At 51.5% G+C, this 10791-nt stretch overlaps 1 protein-coding gene across 1 annotated transcript in view; it reads left to right on the forward strand.

Moving 5' to 3' along the window:
• The window catches only part of ARID3A (AT-rich interaction domain 3A), a 37374-nt gene that overhangs the window by 22172 nt on the left and 4411 nt on the right, over positions 1-10791 (forward strand). Inside the window, exons 3-5 of the mRNA XM_003788682.3 lie at positions 2887-2959; positions 6950-7133; positions 7555-7802. Coding sequence (XP_003788730.1) covers positions 2887-2959; positions 6950-7133; positions 7555-7802 — 505 coding nt within the window. The remainder of the gene's footprint in view (positions 1-2886; positions 2960-6949; positions 7134-7554; positions 7803-10791) is intronic.

Below are 10791 nucleotides of genomic sequence, written 5' to 3' on the forward strand. Positions count from 1 at the left end.
GGCGCCCGCCACAATGCCCAGCTATTTAACCTGCCAGCTCAGGTGTATGTGGCTGGCGCCTTAGCAGCTTGAGCCACAGGCGCTGAGCTCATTTCTTCTCTTACAGGGATATTAGCCTTTGAATTTAGCACCACCCTATTCCAGTGTGACCTCATCTCAACCTAATGACATCTGCAAAGGCCTTTTCCTATATGAGACCTCATTCTGAGATTCTGGGTAGATGTGAACTTCTGGGGGGATATGTTGACCAAGGACATCCCCAGTGATGAAATTCTCCCACAAGTCCTTCTGAATCGCTATGCCCAGCGTACTTAGCTGCCCACTTTGCAGCTAAGAAAATCAAGGGGCATGCAACAAGGATTTATTAAGCAACTACTGTGTGCTTGGCCAGATTTGAGACACTGGGAACAAAAGAGACAAAACCCCAGGCAAGTTTTTTTTGTTTTAATTTTTTTCTCCCAGGCAAGTTTATAAGGCCATGGACTCGGGTGATGGAAACAATCTTTGAGAGGCTGGAGATGCAGGTACCTGGGGCAGGGGTCAGACAGATAAGGCCTGGTGTGTGACCATGTGTATGTGTGCACACGTGCCTGAGTGTGTGTGTGTGTGTGTGTGTACGTGTGTGCCCACCTGAACCCATCGGGCCCAGCCAGCCAGGTCTACCTATAGGCCCCACGCCCCTCAGGCGGCTGAAGGGGAAATAGGCCTCCCTGGCCACCATAAATCAGTGCAGGAATGCAGGCCGGCCAGTCTGGTGCTGGCCAGGGTGGGGCAGGGACAAAGGCCTGGCAGCTCATTGTCTGTCCACCCCGACCACCCAGGGCAGAGGTCCAGGCTCCAGGCTACCCTGGCCCCTTTCCAGAAACCCTCACTTTGTCTCCATTATACAGATAGGGTAACTGAGGCCCAGAGAGGGGCCAGGTGGTTGAATGATGACTGGGCCATCAACCCACCTCCCCAGCACCCGGGGGTGTCCCTAATGGCAGGAGCTGGGCATTGGTCTTATTCTTGGGCAATAATGTTGGATCATCCCAGCTGAACCTAATTGGTGGTTTCAAGCGCCCCCCACTGTCTAGCTGGTGCATTCCCCAGAGCTTAATTCTAAAGCCTGGTATTTGTTTCTGCCCCTCCTCAGCAAATTGTCACCCCCTCCCCCACCGGACTCTGCTGGCTAATTATCTGTGCAGGCAGCCCCCACGCTGAATGCCCCCGCCCATTCACCCAAACTTCTGAGCTGGGCACACCACAGGACACCTAGAAAGAGGCCTTCTGTTAATGTCATCCTGGGGAATTAAGGTCTTATTCCTCCCTGACCATAACCCCAGGAGGCAGAGACTGAGACCCCCAGGCCCAGGTCCTGGTGGGAGTTGGTGGGAACAGCAAGTGCAGAGCTCAGATGGACTCCTGGGCCAAGAGTCCCCCATGGTGTCAGGCTCTGGTCTCACACCTGCCACTGTGCCTCAGTTTCCTCATCTGCCAAATGGAGCCATTCCTTGGGAGCAAATGGCCTGTATAAGACTCTCAGGACAGCTCTGGGAGCCATTGTGGCAATTATTTGCTGCATAAGCTTGGGTAGATGCTGCTGTGGGGTGAAGTATAGCCCCTGGAAGAGACATGTTGATCCTGATACCCATGCAGTGGGGAGCTTATCTGGATACTTAATAGATGTATAGCCATGTGCTAAACTAACATTTTGCTTAAGGATGTGCTATATGTTTAGATGTGTTTTTATTCGTTTTTTCTTTTGTTGTTGTTTTTTATTGAGACAGAGTTTCATTTTGTCTCCTTCAATAAACTGCCATGGCATCATAGCTGACAGCAACCTCAAACTCCTGGGCTTAAGTAATCCTCTTGCCTCAGCCTCTGGAGTAGCTCTAACTACAGGTGCCTACCACGTTGCTTGGCTATTTTTAGAGATGGGGGTCTCTCTCTTGCTCAGGCTGTCTCAAACTCATGAGCTCAGGTGATCCACCAGCCTTGGCCTCCCAGAATGCTATGATTACAGGCATAAGCCACTATGCCTGGCTTGTTTAGATGTATATATAGACATAAATATATCTATAAACAGAACCTTCATGTTCTGCCTGTCCACAATGTTAAATATGGGAATGCAGCATGTATCCTGCTGTCCCAGGCTGTTTGAGCACACTCTGTGATGTCCCCACAACAAAATTGCCTGATGATATATTTCTCACAACACAGCCCTGTCATTAAATGATGCATGGCTATAGTGAATTCAGGATTGAGACAGGGCAAGGTAGCCTTCAATCACATAGGCTGGCATCCTCAGGAGAGACAGAGACACAGAGGAGCCAGCATGTGGAGACAGTCAAGAGGCTGGATCAATGTGACTATAAGCCATGGATGTTTAGGGGCCCCAGAGCTGAGAGAGGAGGTGGGAGGACCCTCCCTGGAACCCTAAGAAGGAGCACGGCTTGGCAGACCCCTGGATCTTAGACTTCTGGCCTCCAGGACTATGGAAGGACAACTGGCTATTGTTTTGAGCCACCCAGTTTGTGGTACTTTGTTGGGCTGGCCCAGGAGGCCTCTGTACATACTTTCTGTCTTGGGTCTCTGGGAACATTCCAGGGGTAAGGAACATGCCTCCTTGGGGCCACATCTGGCTTATGGATCCTTGAGTGCAGCTTTTCCACTGAATCTATATTTTACAGAACAAATTCTTTTACATAGTAATAAAGGAATCTGTTCTGTGAAGTTTGGATTCCATTGAAGGGCTGCACTTGGCAGGGCCTGGACCCTAGAACTCTTGTTCCTTTCCCTGCTAGCAGCCCCCTTCTCCTGGCCCCCCATTTGGTGGATAGGGAGACATAATTCCCATGCCTGAGCTCTGGTACCAGCTAGCCTGTCCTTTCTCTGTCTCCATAGCTCTACGAACTTGATGGGGACCCCAAAAGGAAAGAATTCCTGGATGACCTATTCAGCTTCATGCAGAAGCGAGGTAAGGTCCCCCCTACCCTATCAAGAGTTCACAAGAAATGAGGAGAGGCCCTTTTGGCCATAGGTGTGTTGGGGCAGCAGTCAGTTTCCCATGGCTAGAGGTTTCTTAAGGCTCCAGAGCTGGGCAGAGCTTCAGAAATGTCTCAGGGACAGCAGACACTCTGCTACAGGGGCTCAATGGGAGAGGCACAGCTGTGAGTCTGTGGGGTCCCTTGGCCCAAAGCTGACAGGACAGTTTCCCTCCTAGAGACCTGGGGTGTAATGAGAGGGTATCTGCTACCTGGACCCCCCCCCCCCAACACACACACAGCAGGCCAGCCTCTGTGTTTGGGCAATAGGTCAGATCCCAGGTCAGGGCAGGGGGTGGATGGAATCCTTCTCTGGGCCTCAGATTTAAGGTTAAGTCCTGGCCTCTCTTTCGCTCCCGCCAGAGGCCTCAGTTTCCCCATCTGTAAGATGAACTACACACAGTCCCTGCCATGTGGCAGTATCCCCAAAACTCAGCAGCAAACAGGCACCCTGAACCTGCCAAGGCAGGGCTGCTGGGTTATCATGCATGTATTTTGAACACTAACAGTGTACCAGCCAAGCCATCCCCTAGATCTTTGCCAAGGTAGACCCTGGACACAGCCCCCTTCCCCCTAAGGAAGTATCCCATGTCTGTGGCCAGAGGACCAGACTGAGGGGAGGTCTGGGCAGCAGCCAGGTACGAAAATTGAGGTCCAGGCTCGGCGCCTGTGGCTCAAGTGGCTAAGGCGCCAGTCACATACACCTAAGGTGGCGGGTTCGAATCCAGCCCGGGCCGCCAAACAACAATGACGGTGCAACCAAAAAGAAATAGCCAGGCGTTATGGCGAGCACCTGTGGTCCCAGCTACTTGGGAGGCTGAGGCAGGAGACTCACTTGAGCCCAAGAGTTGGAGGTTGCTGTGAGATGTGGTGCCATACTACTCTGCCCAGGGGGATAGCTTGAGGCTCTGTCTCAAAAAAAAAGAAAAAAGAAAAAAGAAAATTGAGGTCCAGACACTGAAGTCTTAGGATAAGCCAGGCTCAGAAAAAAGCTTGGCGCTGATAGGACTAGCCGTAGCATGGTAGACACTGCCGTAATAGGACTTGCCGTAAGAGCCCCCCTCAGGTCCCCCAAGTCTTCCTTAGCCACACAGGGTCCCAGGAGCACCTGCTCCAACCCCTGGGTAATCTAGGGGGATGTGCAGTTGTAGTCCCCCTTTTCAGGGAAGGAACCTGAGGCCTGGAGCAGGAGCGAGACCTTGTAGCCTACAGAACCAGGAAGGGGTGGAGCAGAGGGTGACGTCCCCCCCATCCCCTTGCTGGGCCCTCTCAGGGGCCGCCCAGCTGCGTGCTTTGTCCAAGCAGCTTCTCCTTTGGCTTCTGTAAACATAGGCCCCAGCCCTGCCATGGGAAGGGAGGGAGGTGAGGGGAGCCCCCCTCTCCAGACACCCACTGCTCAGGGGCCTGAATTAACCTCTCCCATGCCAGTCCCCACAGGGGCCTCCTGTGTTATCCTCCAAGCCCAGCCCTGGCTGGGGCCTGTGGTCCCTTATGAGGCTGCAGAGATCTTCGCCCACTTGCTTTATCACCTTGTCCACACCTGTGCACCCTTTGGTTCCACTGAGCTCCCAGGCCCAGAACCAACCTGTTTTGCTGGGTCCTCAGTACCCAGCATGGGACCTGGTGTCCTGGGGGCACTTCAGGAGGCCCTGGGTAAGTACAGGTAAGGCTAGGGGCCCAGTTGCCTCAGTCCAGCCCTGCCCCTGCATTCCTGGAGGGCAGACATTGACAAACTCCTATACATCCCTCAAAACCCAGCCTCAAGGACCCCTCTTCTCTGCTGCCTTCCTGAACTCTCCTCCTCTGTAATCAAGGACTACTGAGGCTAAGAGTCTACCATACCTCCCTCCCACTTCACCCTAAATACCACCTTCTATGTTCCATGAGTACCTTCTCTACTCTAGTAAGAGGGAAAGTAGTTTTTTTTTCCTGTGTCTTTAAGTAAAACCTTTGAACTAAATTTCTCTAAGGGCAGAGAACAAGGAAGGATCCTATTAGTGCTTCCTCTCTGCTGTGGCAGCGACTACCTGACTCCGCTGTTCCAGTGATGACCTCCTCATTCTTCCTTATCAGGGACACTGGGCTAGGCCTTCCATAGTGCTCCCAGCTCCTTTCATAAACATCCTCCTCCTAGGGCGGCACCCGTGGCTCAGTGGGTAGGGCACCAGCCCCATATGCCAAGGGTGACAGGTTCGAACCCAGCCCCAGCCAGACTGCAGCAAAAAATAGCCAGACATCGTGGCAGGTGCCTGTAGTCCCAGCTACTTGGGAGGCTGAGGCAGGAGAATCGCCTAAGCCCAGGAGTTGGAGGTTGCTGTGAGATGTGATGCTACAGCACTCTACTGAGGAGGATAAAGTGAGACTGTCTCTAAAAAAAAAAAAAATTGGGCAGCACCTGTGGCTCAAAGGAGTAGGGTGCTGGCCCCACATGCTGGAGGTGGCGGGTTCAAACCCAGCCCCAGCCAAAAAAAGAAAAAAAATCCTTCTCCTGCCAGCCACAGAACGAGAGCCCAGAGCAGATTTCCTTGTACTTTTCCCAACACTGAGGCCTGTGCTGGTATCCTGGGTGGGGAAGGGCCTATGCTGGTATCCTGGGTGGGGAAGGGAAGAAGGTTCTGGGCATTTTCAGGCCTGTTTGTACACCTGAGACCTGGTGTGGCTTCTCTTTCTCTCTGGTTGAAATAATGGGATTTGGGGTAGGGTGGAGTGTCTAAGGTCTGTTTTCCTCCACCCTCCAGGTCTCCTCATTTCATTTGGGGTTTTCCAACTTAGGAAGGGCCTGGAAGTAACCAAGTATGGCAGAAGGTAGTTCTGGAATGTCAAGGGTTGGGCGTCCCACAAAATAGGCCGGTGGCCCCTCACCCAAAATTGGAGCATCAGTTTCACCATCTCTGAAGGAGCCTAGTGGTCAGAAGCTCTGACTTGGGATGAGAGCTCATCTGTTTTTACTATTGATTCTTTAGCACATACTGTATGCCAGGCTGGGTGCTAAAGACCCCTTATAAGGGGATGGAGGCCACAGACAACTTCATAAGTGCAAAATTTCACATCCAGGAAAGGGGTTTTAGTGGATGCTTGCCCTCCCTTGGGCCAGGATGGCACCAGGCAAGACTGAGCTGGCATCTTAAGGCTGGAGGCTTCTCTACAAGGGGTCAGCGTGTGAAAGGCTAGAGGGAGACAGGGCTTTGAGGGAGGTGTGCTGCAGCAGGCTTCAGGGAGATGAAGTTGGAGAGATATAAGTTAGCTCACCATCCTCTTCTCCTGGGCTAGCCCACACCTTCCCCTTCCCGGGCTAGCCCCACACCTTCTCCTCCTGAGTTAGCTCACTTCTCCCCTTCCCAGACTAACCCACCACCCTCCCCTCCCTGGTATATCCCACCCCCTTTCATTCCCTAAACTACAAATTGAGTTAACTAAGCCCTACCCAACCCCTGCCCATGACTGCAAAAGCTCTGGGAACCTGGAGGAAACAGGCCTCTCTGGGAAGCCTGCAGAGTTGTTTTGGTTAGCTGTTGGGGTTGATGACATGCACAAGGAATAATAAAAGGCCCAAGCATCCTCAGGTTGGCCCACAGTATTTCCTCTTCTCTACGGACTGCCTCCCCGTGCTATAAGATCTACACAGCTTACTGATAGAGAAACTGAGGTAGAGCTGCCATCTTAGTGCTCTGTTGAGCAGCAGTTCTCACCCTGGGCAATGCTTCTTCTGGGGACACTAGTGATGACTAGAGACATTTATGGTTGTCACAACAGAGGAATGCTCCTGGCATGGAGTAGGTGCAGTGCCTGAGATGGGCTCATGCCAGTGTCCACCCAGCTCCAGTGTCTACCATGCTGACCACAAATTTGGTGTCTGCTGCTGTCAAACCCCAAATACACAGCAACAGTGTCCCAGCCTCACCCTCACACACACTCTTCCACAGGGACGCCTGTGAACCGTATCCCCATCATGGCCAAGCAGGTCCTTGACCTATTCATGCTGTATGTCCTGGTGACAGAGAAGGGAGGCCTTGTAGAGGTCATCAACAAGAAGCTGTGGCGTGAGATCACCAAGGGCCTCAACTTGCCCACATCCATCACCAGCGCTGCCTTCACTCTGCGCACCCAGTGAGTGGCTCTGCTGAGGCTGGGCGGAGGGTGTTCTGAGCAGGGCCACCAGCCAGTGCAAAGGGCCTACAGTAGAAGGACCAAGGAGGCTGGAAGTGGGCAGCTGGGGTGGCCACAGAGGGCACCTGGCCACACCATGAGCCTGAGGCCCCAGAACACTGGGCAGGGGTATGAGGATCATCAGACACTGAGATTACATGATCTAGTATTAAAGGGTCAGCCTAAGTAGTCACGAGGAACAGCATTAATACAGAGGTAACAGTGTGGGCAGAAGCCGAGCAGTTCTGGGAGTTACTGAGCAAGTCTGGGGCAGGAGCTGTGAATGGTGGTGCCATAGTGAGAGTTTTACTTTATTTAGAGGGCCATGGGTAGCCATGGAGGCAGCCCAGGTGCCATCCTGTCCCTTCACTTCTGCCCACAGATACATGAAGTACCTGTACCCCTACGAGTGTGAGAAGCGGGGTCTCAGCAACCCCAATGAGCTCCAGGCAGCCATAGACAGCAACCGGAGAGAGGGCCGGCGCCAGAGCTTCGGAGGCTCCCTGTTTGCCTACTCACCTGGTGGGGCACATGGCATGCTCTCCTCACCCAAGCTGCCTGTGTCCTCCCTGGGCCTGGCTGCCAGCACCAATGGCAGCTCTATCACCCCAGCCCCTAAGATCAAGAAAGGTAAGGGGCTTTGTGGGATCTGGGGCTTGATCCCAACTCAGCATCAGCCTGACTACATGACCTTGTAGAGGATACCTTTTCCTCTTTCTGGGTAACCAGGATGGTACAGCTCAAGGTTGGCATGTAAGAGAGCTTCTCATCTACCAGTGCTCTGCTGATAGAATAGACCACCATTTTCCCCACCTCATGCAGGTGGTGGGCAGACATTGCTAATCTGGTCAATCTGTATATCCATTCCATACCAAGATAAACATTACAAATCAAGTACTATTTCCCAGTCCTGTGGTCATGGCAGATATTATTAATTGATCATTGTTTTTCCTGTTCACCTGAGCCAGACATCATTAATTGAGCACTCTGCCTCCTAATCAATTGTTGTAGCATCATGGCAAACATTACTAATTGGTCCCAGTGGTCTTTTCCCTTTGAGCTTTAGACTCAACACAAGCCCTGCAGACACACAAAAATATAATACAGACCAAGTGCAGTGGCTCACCCTGTAATCCTAGCACTCTGGGAGGCCAAGGCCAAAGCTCAACAGTTCAAGACCAGCCTGAGCAAGAGCAAGACTCTGTCTCTACCAAAAATAGAAAAACTAGCTGGGCATAATGGCAGGAGCCTATAGTCTCAGCTACTTGGGAGGCTGAGGCAAGAGGATTACTTGAGTCCAAGAGTTTGAGGCTGCTGTGAGCTATGATGATGCCATAGCACTTAGGATGACAGAGTAAGACTCTTTTTTTTTTTTGAGACAGTCTCACTATGTTCCCCTGGGTAGAGTGCCATGGCATTACAGTTCATAGCAACCTGAAACTCTTGGGCTTAAGCAATTATCTTGCCTCAGCCTCACAAGTAGCTGGCTACAGGCACCTGCCACAACGCCCAGCTATTTTTCTGTTGCAGTTCTCATTGTTACTTAGCTGGCCTGGGCTGGGTTCAAACCCACCAGCCTCAGTGTATGTGGTTGGTGCTGTAACCACTGTGCTACGGGCGCCGAGCCAGTCTTCTTTAAAAAAAAAAAAAAAATAGGGCTGCGCCTGTGGCTCAGTGAGTAGGGTACCGGCCCCACATACCCAGGGTGGTGGGTTCAAACCTGGCCCCAGCCAAACTGCAAGAAAAAAAATAGCCAGGCATTGTGGCGGGCACCTATAGTTCCAGCTCGGGAAGATGAGGCAAAAGAATCACCTAAGCCCCAGGAGTTGGAGGTTGCTGTGAGCTGTGACAATACAGCACTCTACCGAGGGCAACAAAGTGAGACTGTCTCTAAAAAAAATAATAATACAAAACAGATCAGTCAGATTTGCCCTGAGCCATCCCTGAAGCTATTGCTAGGTGCCCTTATGTAGGTCACTGTCCCTTTCTGAGCCTGGATTTACTTGTAAAATGAGGGAAATCCCCTTTTCTGTAGAGTTGGTGGGGAGCGTTTGGTGTATGAAGTGCCCAGTGTGCAGCAGCCTGAGGTTTCTAGATATCTGCAGATACACTTTCATGCAGACTTCTCTAGTCAATCACAGTTTTCACTCCCACTGAGCCTCAGAATCATTCCTAACACAGAAGCACAAACAACACATTGCAGTGTGGCTTCTGTTTGCCTGAGTCCCCATTTCTCATCTGCCATGTGGGCTGGCTGGCAGCTCTCCATTTACTACCATTGGCCTGAGGATCCAATGTGATCCCTCCAGTTACCTGAAACCTAAGGATTGGTTTCACTGACACTAATTCATTGGTCCTCAGTAGGCCTTAGCTTGCCCCCTCCCAGCCTTGAGGAGTCCAGCAATACCCATTAGTGGTTATTAAGCACCCACTGTTTAAGGCCCTATGCTGGAGTAGGGGAGACAGTGCTGAACAAGAGAGAGCAGGTTGTGACCCGGTGGTGCTCATGATAGTGCCAATGACTTCACTGTTGTTGCAGGGGTAGGTCCATACAGTTGGGAAGGCAGGTCAAGGGATGTGGAGGGACATGTGGCTCCTGAGGGGATGACGTTTGAGCTAAAACCTGAGAGCTCTAAAAATTCAAAAGCTTTGGGGGCAGAGGCCACAGCAGCTTCAAAAGTCTGGAATGGGGAGCCCAGCAAGTAGAGAAAGCACCAGGCATAACCATGGGAGGAAGAATGTAGGAATAAGATGCAGCACGTCACAATGGGACCAGTGAGGGGGACCCACAGGGACATTCATTTCAGCTGCATAAGAGGGAGTTGGTAGGAATGCTTCTGCAGTTGGGCTACCCAGGTTTGAATTTCAGCTCTGTGTCCTTGAGGAAGTTATCCATCCTGTCTGAGCCTCGGTCTCCTCGTCTGTAAAATGGGGATAATAAGTGTGTGTAGGGAGACGTGGGGTTTGAAGGGTCCACTGAAATGATTCATTTTGAATGCTCAGATGAAACTTGGTGAACTCTTGTTGAAATTAGTATTATAGGCTTGGTACCTGTAGCTCAAGTGGCTAAAGCGCCAGCCACATACACCAGAGCTGGCGGGTTCGAATCCAGCCCAGGCCTGCCAAAACAACAATGACAACTATAGCCAAAAAATAGCTGGGCATTGTGGTAGGTACCTGTAGTCCCAGCTACTTGGGAGGCTGAGGCAAGAGAATTGCTTAAGCCCAGGAGTTGGAGGTTGCTGTGAGCTGTGATGCCATGACACTCTGCCTAGGGTGACAGCTTGAGGCTCTGTCTCAAAAAAAAAAAAAAGAAGAAGGAAAAGAAATTAGTATTATTATGATTATTATAGTCTATTTCTGTAATACCAGTGCCAGATACTACCATAAAGCTATTTAATAAACACTACCAGATGCTATTATAACTAGTATGGTTAGTATCACCCAAATGGCCAGCATGACCTTGAGTTCTATTAGAAGGGATTTTATAGGCTCGGCGCCTGTGGCTCAGGCGGCTAGGGCGCCAGCCACGTGCACCTAAGGTGGCGGGTTCGAATCCCCAGCCCGGACTCGCCAAACAACAATGATGGCTGCAACCAAAAAATGGCCGGGCGTTGTG

Source organism: Otolemur garnettii, unplaced genomic scaffold, assembly GCF_000181295.1.
Source record: "Otolemur garnettii isolate 467f Iridium unplaced genomic scaffold, OtoGar3 scaffold00029, whole genome shotgun sequence".
NCBI lineage: Eukaryota > Metazoa > Chordata > Mammalia > Primates > Galagidae > Otolemur > Otolemur garnettii.